Source organism: Bemisia tabaci, chromosome 5, assembly GCF_918797505.1.
Source record: "Bemisia tabaci chromosome 5, PGI_BMITA_v3".
Lineage (NCBI taxonomy): Eukaryota > Metazoa > Arthropoda > Insecta > Hemiptera > Aleyrodidae > Bemisia > Bemisia tabaci.
The window spans coordinates 3,815,633-3,828,373 of NC_092797.1; the positions used below are offsets into that span (position 1 = coordinate 3,815,633).

At 35.7% G+C, this 12,741-nt stretch overlaps 1 protein-coding gene across 2 annotated transcripts in view; it reads right to left on the minus strand.

Annotated features, from left to right (window-relative positions):
* Nucleotides 1–12,741, minus strand: part of LOC109037241 (uncharacterized) — a 34,620-nt gene that overhangs the window by 13,281 nt on the left and 8,598 nt on the right. Inside the window, exons 8-13 of one of the 2 annotated variants that reach the window (XM_019051821.2) lie at nt 10,729–10,999; nt 9,379–9,513; nt 7,453–8,686; nt 2,858–2,923; nt 1,886–1,984; nt 341–568 (exon numbers count right to left, since the gene is read on the minus strand). In XM_019051821.2, coding sequence (XP_018907366.2) covers nt 363–568; nt 1,886–1,984; nt 2,858–2,923; nt 7,453–8,686; nt 9,379–9,513; nt 10,729–10,999 — 2,011 coding nt within the window. In that variant the 3' untranslated portion in view covers nt 341–362. Of the gene's footprint in view, nt 1–340; nt 569–1,885; nt 1,985–2,857; nt 2,924–3,392; nt 8,687–9,378; nt 9,514–10,728; nt 11,000–12,741 lie in introns of those variants that run through there. The other variant, XR_002009452.2, reaches the window with a different exon arrangement.

Genomic DNA, 12,741 nt, shown 5'->3' on the forward strand with positions numbered 1-12,741 from the left:
AACAACAGACCCAGTACTTAGAATGTTATTGAAGGCAGTGCTGACGAGATTTCTTAAACCCCACGATAAGAAACATCCTATAAGGCTATAGTGTACCATCAAAAAAATAATGGTGAATTGGTACATAAATGTGAAAAATATAGCAGAGCAAAACATGGAAAACAAGGCAAACACAACATAAACTGCCGATGTTACGATAAGGTTTGATTCAGAATATACACATTGTGTTCAAGAGGTAATTAACTTTTTCAGTAGAACCCACGTTATCATAAATCAGTGTCAGTGGAAGATTATTCCTAGGTGTATAAATAAAGTAAAGTAAAAATTATTTAATACTTACAAAGCACATTAAGCAGAAAAATTTAATACTGTTTTGAACGTTTTCTAGTACGAGGTATTGGGCGCTTCTTTTCAACGCATGTGATGATTTGTTTGTTCCATCTTTTGTTTTTACTACTTGAGTTGCTTTTGCTGTTGGAAGAAAATTTACCATTGCTCTTTGAAAGACCATTTTGAATTTTTTCTAGAACACCAACTTGTTCTGTCATCACAGCCTTGTTTTCTGACTCTGAAAATTAAAAGTAAAACTCACTCATTTCAAGAGACCATTAAATTTTAAATTAGAGTTGAAAGTTTATACTATGAAAATTGAATAAATTAAATTAAATTCTCCATTAGAGACCAGTAAATTCTTAATTCAAAGCAAAGAGTTTCAAAGAAGACAAGGCCTTCTGTACAAATAAATCTTTTCATTTGTAAGCCCTACTTGAAGTTTTCCTAATTTCCTATTGAGAATAGTTGATACGAACAAGATAGTTAATAGTACTAAGTAACTAACCCACAATTCCTTCACTTGACAATATTTTCGTTCATGGACAATACGATGGTGAAAATACTGGACAACGTATCTTGGTTTACGACGTTACAGACTTCTTGTCATACTTCATATTTAGGGCTTTGCGAATAATCGAAAATCTCGAATATTCGAGTTCAAATAATTTTTTCGATATTCAATTCGAACTCGAACCTAGAAACCCCGAATAATCGAATTATTCGACAACATTGACTAAGCTTCGAGTATCCAACAAAAAAGACCGAATTTTCGTACATCCGGCCATATTAATAATGTAATAGTAAGAACTTGATATGGCGCGCAGTTCAAACTACTTGTTTTGAGGTTAGGTAAACAAAGGCCAACATTTCATTGGTTCATCCAGCACACGGCACTCGCTTAAGATGGATCAATTCAAAATTCGTGCCACTTGAGTTCCACCTAATACGTCATCAACATGGCGTACAAAGGCGAATGTACCATAACCTATCGTTCTCCGCCCCGCACGGCACCCCGGTCTTTACAATGTTGCTAGACTGTCTTTACGAGATCAGCATTCAGATGTGGAGTAAAACTGAATAAAACGAATTTTCGGACAGTAAGACGTTTTACAGTTCCATGACAGTTCACTCAATTGCTCGTCCTAAAAGGAAACAATTTTCTCTCCCTTCTCTTCTTTCCCCAGCAAATCAAAATGTTCGCAAAACCATTTGATAATTAAATGAATTGATTAATTCTTGATCTTTTTATCCATAATAGTAATTTCTTTAATCAAAATTTGAAAGTTAGAAAGAAAAAAATTATTTATTCAATTTTTACTTCGACCAACACAGAGGTTGGTATTGGTCAAAAATAGGTAAAAACTAAAAATATTCGATTCGACATAAAAAAACCACATTCGCACAGCCCTTTTTATATTTTATACGGGAAACTACTCTGAGGCAATTCTTGGAAAATTCTGAGATTTTTCCTTTCTCTGCAAAGAAAACTCTGTGAAAACTTCAAGGAACGATATTGATTTCAGAAATATAACAGAAAATAAAGCAAACTTACCACTGAAGGAGTCTTCTTCTTCTTCACTACAGCTGCTGCTTCCCCAAAGCGAATTGATCCAATCATCGACGCAGTCATGTGACCGTTTCATGCTTGAAACTGAAAAATAAAAAAAAAGAGGTTCACTCAATGGCTGGCAAAAGACAACTTCAACAACCTTGAAGAGCTCAGAACAAGGAAAATAATACTAGCAAAGACAAAGGCTTTAAAAAACGAGAGGATTATGAAAAGCATTAAAATATGAAACAGTTTATTTCCTCTCGCTGTCATCTAGAAATAAGGAGGTTTCCCTTCCCCCTACACTGGGTTTTTCCTATGCCTAGGCATCTAGAATATTGATTTAGTTCAACTGTTTATAAGCCTAGACCAAGCCCTTATCTAATTAAAATTCAAAAGAAAATTAATGCAACCATAAAAAAGGTACTGATAGAGAAGAAAAGAGAAAAAAAAGACTTCTCTTGGACCACCTTTGTTGCAGTAATTAGAAAATGAAACTCCCCGATTTTCCTGAAAAATTTTGGTGGGATTCCCTGACATTTGACAATATGCAGAATGGTCAATGCAATATTTGTTGTCTGAAACGTCTAATGCATTCTAGAGAGCAAATAATCGGATTTTAAAAACTTATCCTATACACTTCTGTCATTTTCCTGAAATTTTCCAGTTTTCCCTATTATAGCTGACTGTGGCAACCCTGTTGGACCTAGGATCCAGCATATTCTTTATGGTAAATTCAATTTGAAAGCAGGAGTGAATTAAAGTTAGGATGCTAGCCTTGGCTTTCTCTGTCTGTCTACCTCCCAAATATTTCGTATTGATTGAGTCATATTTTTTAGCATTGATACTACCAATCTTCACCAAAACACTTTCAATCCTTGCATGTGTACTAATAAAAGAGAATTGGGGGGGGGGGGGGGCTATTTTAGTTTTCCACCCTATAATATGTAAAAACCGATGAAATGAGCACCTTACCCTCAAACTTAATGTCAAGAGGAATCAATTCTCTTTTCAATTCATCGCCATTGGGAATGTCTTCATCTGAAAGCCAAAAACATTAAAAGAATTAGTAAATCATCATAGAACTTGCATTCAATTGATTAAAGGGAACTCCAATGATATTCCTACTTTAGTGAAAATCATTCTGAAAAGCATAATTAGATCTAGGAACAAAATGAGAGAACAGAACTTAGATGACGTTCATAAAATATATCTTAACTTTGTTTTCTTTTCTTTGGATGTATACGAACGTTACAAATAAGGATTCAGCTGATTAGAGAGTTTTCTAGCACCAATGCCTCATTGATTTTCGAAATTTCCAAGCCCAAAGTCTTATGTCTCACTCCTACTTTTTTTTCTTGCCTCTACGCTTCCTCTGATTTAAAAATGAAAGTGCACTCATGGGGATTTGAAATTTTCCTTCTCATTACAACATGACTGTTCTCAAGACAGAGCTCATTAGACGGATGATTTTTTTGGAAAGTTTGTAACTACGAAAGAATGGTCTTACCTCAGTCGATCGATTTTAAATAGATGTTTTTTTTTATGGATAGTGATATTGAATGATAAAGTCTTTAAAATAACATAGTGCCAATAAAAGATAAATTACAGGGAACTATTAAGAATTTTCGTAAAAAAAAAAAGTACAGGGTAAATTACAGGGAACTATTGAAAACTATTTTATAAGAGAAAAATTGACAGTATGTACATTTAACTCAACATATGTACAACCGATAATTATAAAATATTACAAGCCAATAAATCTTACATAAGAGGCACAACATATTTAAATGTTATTTTCGAAAACCTTCTGCAAGATTATGGAACCATGAATGCTTGAACGCATGCTTTGAACCTTGTTTGGCCGAAGCAATTTAGGCAAATTAATAAAAAAAGAAAGTTAAAGTTCTGAAATATTGGCTTTTTTCTGAACTTTTGGCTTGTGCAAAATGTAGATTTAAGAAAATAAAAGGAATAATAAAAAGAGAAGTCACGAGAAATATCATTCTGAAAAATCTTCTTGAAATTGTGTTGAGATGATCCCAAGAGCTTCCAGTGAGGAAAGATTCACTTCACCGATTGAGACGCTGGTTCATTACTTTGTTCTTCAGTTGAGGGATGCTCTCCGTTTTTCCAAAAATTTAAAGTTGAATAAATTTATCCAAAAAACTAATTATGAAATTGAGATAAACTCTTGGACTAATTTTAGTAAGAATATTTTTAAAATTTTAATTGAAAATAAGATGTAATTGCATCGTAAAAACTACTTTACTTGTAAGGAAACAAATAGATTCTAAATTTTGATGCAATTAAAATACTTCTGTAGAGAACTGTACAAACGCATTTACGCAAAATTCACTTGAGATGAGAAGAATTACAAGTACAAGCGATGAGGCAATGAAGAAACTGGAAAAGTTAAAAGAGAATTTAAAAAATGAAAACTGTACTCATCACAAGATTATTACTGCAGTGTTCTTAAGCTCCTTTACTACTGATCTAGAGTGAGAAATTAGAAAAAAAGCGGAACGATGGAGAGAAAATTTTACTTTAACTTTCAAAAATCATTTGGAGAAAAAAGGAAAAACTAGAGAGACATCCCTTTCTTCCTGCTTGAAGTTGTGTTTTCTTCAGAATCATACACAGTTTGAGAGCCACACGCTAAGACAGTTGTTTGACCAAAACAATCAGACCTAATACTTGACCACATGAAAACTGTTTTTTGTTGAGCAAACTACCCAAATTGCACTCTTATCATAGACAGCCATGAGATTATTGGCCGTTGATATGATTGCCATCTCACAATCTCAGCTCCTAACCAGGCTGGGGTAAAACAAAACTAAATAATTTCCTTGCAATTCTTTCAACTCAAATAGGTGTCTATTAATGGACTTCAATTTTACGGAAGCTCATCAGAGAGCTGATAAGAAATTTTGAGAGGGCTACAAGACAAAATACTTCTAATTTTAATTAATCAATAATTATTTGATCAAAAAGGCAACGTTTGGACTTCTTTACAGGATGATAAGACCATAAATATGAACTATCACCGCATCCATTTCGTAAAAGCTGGATGAATCCATTTAAGACCTATTATGGCACTGCACATTAAGTATCTTTCCAGTAAATCGTATTTACATTTATATGTACATTAATTAATAAATCTAAACTCTAATTAAAAATTAGAGGAGTAGGTACTTTCAATAGTGACACTGAGATAATGAGACATTTATTGCTATTTTCTCTAGAATTTGTTGGAATTCTAAAAATTCCCATTTGAATATCTCTTTTGATAGAGATGATCATGATTAAAATGGATAATACCACCATGAAGCTCTATGGCAAGGCTAATGATGAGACAAACTTAAAACGAATACAAAAAGTTACTCTTCATTCCATTCCGTAAGCTGCGCCATTCACATTCTTTCTACGTAAAACTAAAAATAATTGCGACCAAACCAATGACGGATAAGGATAACAATGAGGTAAAAGACTAACACGACATCTTTCACCGGGCATTGTCTCGTCGGTTAGATGGATAACTACAAGTCTGAACTTATTTCAACAAAACATATATTTACTCTTGTTCCTTAAGTGTTTTTCTTTTTCCTCAATGAGTGAAATATTGTGTGCGAGGAGAAACTGCACCAAGCTTTACTCTGATAAAGAAAAGTCAAAAATATTTTTTTGACTGATCGCATTTCTCTTCTGTTCTTTTTTTCAATCAATATTTCAATCAAATTTGGAATATGTAGGGTAACCTAAGATGAAAGAGAGTAATCGGATGCTTTTCTTATGCAGATAGAATATAACCCTTTCTGAACATGGTCTACGGCTATGCAAATGCACAGTAACAACAAGAGTCTGTTCTAGAGAGGAAAAACTTGTCCTTTAAAGAACAGTGGAGCACTATAAAAGAAGAATCTCTCGAAAACCTAGGGGCTGCGATTTTGTTTAACTAAAGTTTAGGGCACCAAAATCCTGACAAAATGAGTAAAACCTCTTAAAAAACCTAAACTAAGACAGAAAATTGCAATTTGCAATTTGTCGTAGTCCGTTTTCAGCCAAGTGAGTACCCAGGTTTGTTCTAAGTCACCCTGAATTGGAGTAAGAAAAATATGAGGTCATATTCCCTGGCCAAATCCCGTTTTCCAAAAGTAAGTATGAGAATGGTGCGAATAGACAAGTATTGTCAACTTGGTTTATTGGGAAAGAAGTTGCTTGTAATTCTCTCGATTCAGTAAAATCAGGAGGATCAGCAAGCACAATGGTTTTTTAGTTAATACGAGAACATGATCCTTTTATCAAAGTCTATCTTCGCTTCCTGGTTTTAGAGCGGAGACTTTTCGGGTTATCATCTTCTTCTCGTTTCCTCTTGGAACTATCTTTCTTGTTTTTCTCTGGCTCTTTCTTTGACGCTGTGGGCTTTTTACTGGAACCACTGTCAATATTTACTATCAATGTAGTTGCAGTAGGCTGGGAAACATGAACGCTGTTAACAGAAACGGAGGGACCTAAACTCCTTTTCCCACTTTTACCATCCTTGTCTTTTTCTTTTTTTGATGACCCATGATTTGACGGGCTCTGGGCAAAGCTTATTAAGCTTTCTGCAGCCATTAGATCAGCGCTTCGGCTGTGCGTTGCACTTGAGGGAGTCTTCATTTGAACTGATTTTTGTGAGAAGGAGCTTTTGTTCCCACTACTACACTCCTCTCCCCTCCCACTTTTACTCGCTTTGTCTTTCCTTCTTTCTGAGTCTCCCCTACTTTTTTCTGCCTGTCGACTAGGAGGACTGTCATCCTTTTGCAGGATTCTAATAACTGTAGACGAGTTTGATTTTGACATTGCGTGCTCAATAGTTATAGTTCCACCTAAATTTTTTGAATTATTGGATCGTTTGGCCCTATCTTCATCGTGCTTGCGCTCGGGCACCCTAAATGCACTTTCGCGGTGAGAGTGCAGAGGAACTGTTGTCTTAATGAAAGTTCCAGAGCAGCTCGGTTGCTCTGGATTGAGCATACTGTAACTGTGAGATGGCTCTACTTTGAGGGGTTGTCTCTTGGGTGGTAATGGAGATTTACTGAGGGCAACACTAGACGGAGGACTCACCACAGCTGTGGTAGGGGTAGAAGCAATAAACCGCTTCTTCAAAGGAAGAGCTGATTCTATTCTAACATGGGTTTGGGGCTCTGGCATCTCGACATCATCACATTTTTCATTCTCAATTTCAATACTAGTACAACCACCAGACATAGGCGATGATTTCTCTGTTTTTTTGGAAAGTTCAGCATGTTTACGCACTTCTTCAGCATGTTTCAGCTGAGACTTGCGGTAGTCAGCTAAATTTTGATAATTATCTACGATGTATAGGTAATTATTCCTACAAACAGAGCATCCACAGCGTTGCTGTGTTTCAATTGGAGGTGGAAGAGGAATTTCCGACCCATATTCTATGCAATAATTATTTTTTGAGCTGAAATATGTGTTTCTGTATTTTTTCTGGTCAATGAAATGTTCATAGTCTTTCACAACTGTCTTAGCATGCAGAGTAGCAATGTCAGTAGGCACCATACCTCTAATGATTTTAGCTTCTTGACGATGCTCGTTGAATAGATATTCACCGGTGCGAGCATAGTTCTGCGATGGGAACTGTCTTGATGATGGCGATGTGCTTCTTTGAAGTTGCTTGTGATCGTTGAATGACCATAGATTGCAAGATTGTGAGGATTCACCACTGCTGTTTAAATTCATGGTTTCGCTCAAGTTCCTCTCGCTATCAAAACCAAGAGTACTAAATTGCATTAAACTTTCAGGATAACAGTTATTGCCCATGAGGATTTGATCACAGATGTCAGAATAGAACGGGTCTTCGGCGGAGGAATTAAGGTTTGAGACTGAGTCACTATTTGGCAGTTCTTCGTGAGGGTGCAAGTGGGGCTGGAAATACCTATCAGATGGAATTCTCTCCTCATCACCACTCCCATTACTGAAATCTAAATTTACCCCACCACAGTTCCAAATAGACCTCATCAAGGAATTATTATCATGAAATATCACAGTTTTATCAGTTTTTACAGGTGTGGACCATAAAGCAAACTCAGAGGAGGGTTCTTTTCCTGAAGTAGATACTTTGGGAGGAATAGGACACTTGTCTTCTTCTGCATCATGGTTGGATAATGCACTATCACAATCCGTTCTTTCTTGCTTGATTGCAATTCGATTGATGTTATCAGATGATGAGACCTCATTGTTAATTTCTGAGGAATAAAAGGGAGATTTCTCCACCTTCACTTTGAACTTGACGTTTGAGCTATCTAACGCTTGAGAATTCCTATGACCGTTCAAGTGACAAGGCCGTTCATCCCTTTCCCTAGACTGTCTTGACTCATGTGAATTTCTCGACTGATTCAATTTGTTCGGGCTATAAAGGGGTGTTGAATGAACAGTGGTTGGAGTGGTGATTTGGGATGATTTCTCATCCAACTTCAATGGCGAAACCTGTTTCCCACTAGATTCACTTGTGTCTCGATCTTGCTTAGACTTGAATTGAGATGATGAAGTGACAACACTTGGGATGCTGTCTTGGAGGGATGAGGAAACCACGGCCAAACGGGACGAAGGACTGCTGTTAGGGAAAGCGGAAGGTTTTGCTGAGTTTTTAGGACTGGAGTCTGAGTGTAGTGGGGACTCGGGTGCGGTGGAAAACGAGGAATTAGGAACAAATTCAAAGGTTGGAGATCTAATAGTACTGTGCAGGAGAGAATCAAGCGAGCTTTCTTCCGAAGCTAGATTCTTTGAATGATGTTTCTGAAAAAACAAAAACAAGGAATTAGTCAACGAGAGTAATCCTATAACTTTGCAGGCTGCACTTAAGCTTTAACGTTATAATTTATTTTGCTCTCTACGTAAGATTTGACTTGACATAAATGTTTTAGGAGAAAAATCCAAAACTATACCAATGGCTCAAGTAAAAAATTGCACAACTCAAATTGCAATTTTGTAAGTCTGCGATCATGTTTTATGTTTTAAAAGGAAAATTAACCGACAGTTTCTACTAAAATTTCTGGTAAATTTATTTTAAAACTTATCACAAATATTCGACACACTTGGAAAATTATTTAATTGTAAAAAGCACTAAAATTAGTTTTGAGCTTAATTTAACTTAGGCTGACTTTGAAATTTTGGCAAATGGGCAGTTTGGATTGAGGGCTGTGAAAAACGCTTTTTATGACATTATTTATAACGCTGTGAAAAACTTTAAATGTTTTTCACTGATGAGTTACATTTTATAATAATTAATGAGTTCATCTCATTCAAAATGGGATTTTGGTAAGGAAGTTTGATTCCTAATCCTGTCTATTAGTCCCATAAGGGATTCCGCTGGAGGGACAAAACACAAGTTTAAGGCAAATTGCCAAGGTTCTAGAAATCCCTGCATTCTGTCATGATCATATTTAAATAATACTTTGAAATAAGAGCGAGAAGTTTAAAATTCATACCTCAATTTCAGAGAATTCAAAGGAAAAGCCATTGAGAGTGGCTTCTTCCGGGGAAAATAAAGGCTGCATGATTTTTGGTAGTAAATTATCGTCAAATTCTAAATTCTTTGGATCGCGGGCAAATTTTATGAAAGCCTGTAACATGAAAGATTGATTAACATTCACAATTCTTCTAGCTCATATTTCCTACTTTGAGAATAAAACAAGGTGGAGCAATGGTGCTGGGTTCGCACCATTTCACGGCGAAAACAAAGCCAAGAAGTTCCAAAAATCATAATTAGAGTCAAAAATAATTGGTTTAACTCTAAAAAGTACCAGCACAAAACTGAGGGGGAAGCGTGTTCAGCTCAGGCATTTTAGAGAAATAAATGAGTTAGAAACAGACAACCAGAAAAGACGACTGATGTACAAAAAACAATGACTGTAGAAGTAAAAACAGCCTTTACTGCAAAACAACTGGCCAGTAGACAAGGTTTCAACTGGAAAAAAGTCATATTTTTTTCAATCCCTTGAATAGAAAACGTTTCACACTGCAAGGATTTTAGAAATCAATTTCTGAACGAGGTATTACGAAGTATATTTAAACAGATCACATGAAAGTCATAGACTATACAAATTATTTACTTAACCTATGTTCATTGTAAATACTTAAATCTTGTTTGTGAGTTGATTTCTGGACTTTACACAGGGCGATTTGTTTCTCTGATGCAATTTAAGGAGAAAACATGCTGTGATGTGCTTCGATTCATACCTCGTCTGGAAACCCATTGCTTCTACTACAATTTCAACTTCAACCTAGAAGATCATCGTTACCATACCTCGCGGTCTCGAACCCTATCGCTTACTTATACAAATCAGAGTCAAACTTATCATCCATACTGTTCTTATACTATCGAAGATCCATCTTCATTAATATCTGAAAATTCTTTTAGTCATTTTTTGCATGTCATTGTCTGCTGTGTCTTTAAAATTGAGGATGATGGGATAAAAGCAGAAAATTGCGCGAAGGATAAAATGTGCGCTGTTCTTCCAACGCTTTCTTACCAACATGCAGCTCGAGCATTCTAGCCGGGAAAAAAAAATTTGCTCGTTTCTGCCAACGACGCTGGCCGCGTGGACCAGCAGCTGGACAATGCAGCACCCACTCTCAAAAAACCTGCCAGTGCAGCGGCCCAAATAAGACTAATGAGAGCAACGAACTCGCCCATGTTTTATCGGCATTTTTCCAGAACTCATTCAATTACAAGATCAGTTCCACTAAAAATTCAACAAATGGACAGGAACAGTAGCCAGATTTTAAAAAAAAACGAGAAGTCATGAAAGTAAATTACACCAAGTGAAACAGCTTACCTGTACAGATTTCGGGATGTCAAATTCACTTTGCAGTAAATATAGTGTGACATCTTTCATTTTCTTTGGAATTTTTGGAAAAACACCAGAGATATCCTCAATCCTGGACAGAAAGTCACGTGGTGTTTGCAGTCTTGACACAGCCATTTTGTTTATTTTTATTTTCTCTTCTTTCGTTTTCACAAGTTTCTTCCACATTTTAAATGCTAAGATGTATCTTATGTAAGAGAAATTACACATGGGGATTTGAGGTGGATCACAAAGTACTCGACTGGAACAAATAGAAAAAAGAATTACAAGTTGAAATTGAAAAGGGAAAAATTTTTCTGTGAATGTAAGTGTGAAAAATCTGCATATCGACGGTGAAACTACCAAACCACGTATCTCGTTTGCGGCGTTTAAAAATCTACGCTCACATTTTATTTTTATGAAGTAGACCAAATCAATATCATTCCTTGAAATTTTCACAGAATTTTCTCCGCACGAGGAGAAAAAATCGCAGAAATTTTCAAGACTGGACGTTAAGTAGTTTTTCATTTAAAAAATAAAGTATGACAGGAAGTCTGCGACGTCGCAAACCGAGATACGTGGTTTGGTAGTTTCACCGTCGATATGGTTAGTGCAACCCTAGTAATTGAAAATTAAATTCTTGTAAAATATCTTTTGAAGGAATCTTAAGCGCTGACTTTTCATTTCCAGGAATAACAATTATTCTTTTTAAATGAATTATTCGACGGAAACTGAAAGATTTAAAAAGATCAATTTAAAATGCTGCCATCCTCAGGAAAAACGCAGTATGAGCCTTTAGTAGTTGCCAAATCTCCCTTGATAAAATTTTCATCTTTGAGAAAAGTTATACATCTTCTCCTTCAAATTTTCAGATATTTTAGGTTAAATCCTGAAAAATTAATCTGAAAAATTTGAAGAAAAGAATTAAAACTTTTTCCCTAAATTTGTTTCTTATTAGAAAAAATATGGAAATGTTTGGAGGCTTATATCGCATTCTTCCTTGACACAGCAGAGTGGGTCGCTGCAATCGAGAGATACAGCTGACTGACTGCAAAGATAGACTCTAAAAAAATAATACAAAAATTAAGGTGAGTAGAAAATACACTTTGAACATACTATTTGAGCAGTCCATTTTGCACATTTGATTTACCATGTCTACCAGTGGCGAGGCCTTCAAGGACCGATTATCAATATTTCCCCATTTGAAGCTATGGTAAAGATCGATATTTAAGGCATTTGTTGCGAACACCCTGTTCATCGATCCTTTTTCATAGGTTTAAATGGCAGATCAATCAATATATGGCAAAGCACGCCATTAATGTCTCCATGTACCCACTTCTGATAAGTTTGACTTGATTTTCATGCGATTGTAAATGGCATCAGCTGGGACATTCCAAACACCAATGGCGCCTTAAAATCAGGGTGTCCAGAATTCTTGACCATGCTCAATCCCTGATTTGCAAAAGCTCATTGCCTGATAAGAAACCAAAGTTTTATCCCACTTCTATGGAATTTTTTGGAGACAAACTATATAATTTTCCGAGTTTCGGATATGAATGTCAAGTTTTTTTCATCTTTCAGTCGATTCTTTGGTGCACATTCAACTTATTAACTCCAGAAGAGTTTCTGATGTTTATATTACCTGATCAATGAAAGTTTCTCTATTAATATGATGATTTGAAACTCAATTGAGCCATTCGAAAGGTCAATATTGGCGGTTCAGGTGCAAAAACATAAACCTTAGTGACATTAGGTACAGAAAATATCCGTAAAATTTGAAGACAAAATGGTCTCTAAGCGGTAAAAGAAGTAATTTCCGGATTCAGGAACAGATAACCTGATTTGTCTCTATTTTCTCTTAAATTTTCATTCCCTGATGAATCCCCGTTGTTCCCAGTCCTAGACACCATGTTTAGAATACATCATATGTAAAACTTATGATACTATCCAAGATTCCCTTCGATGCCACCAGGTAAATTACATTAAAAAACCTTCAAGTTTTAT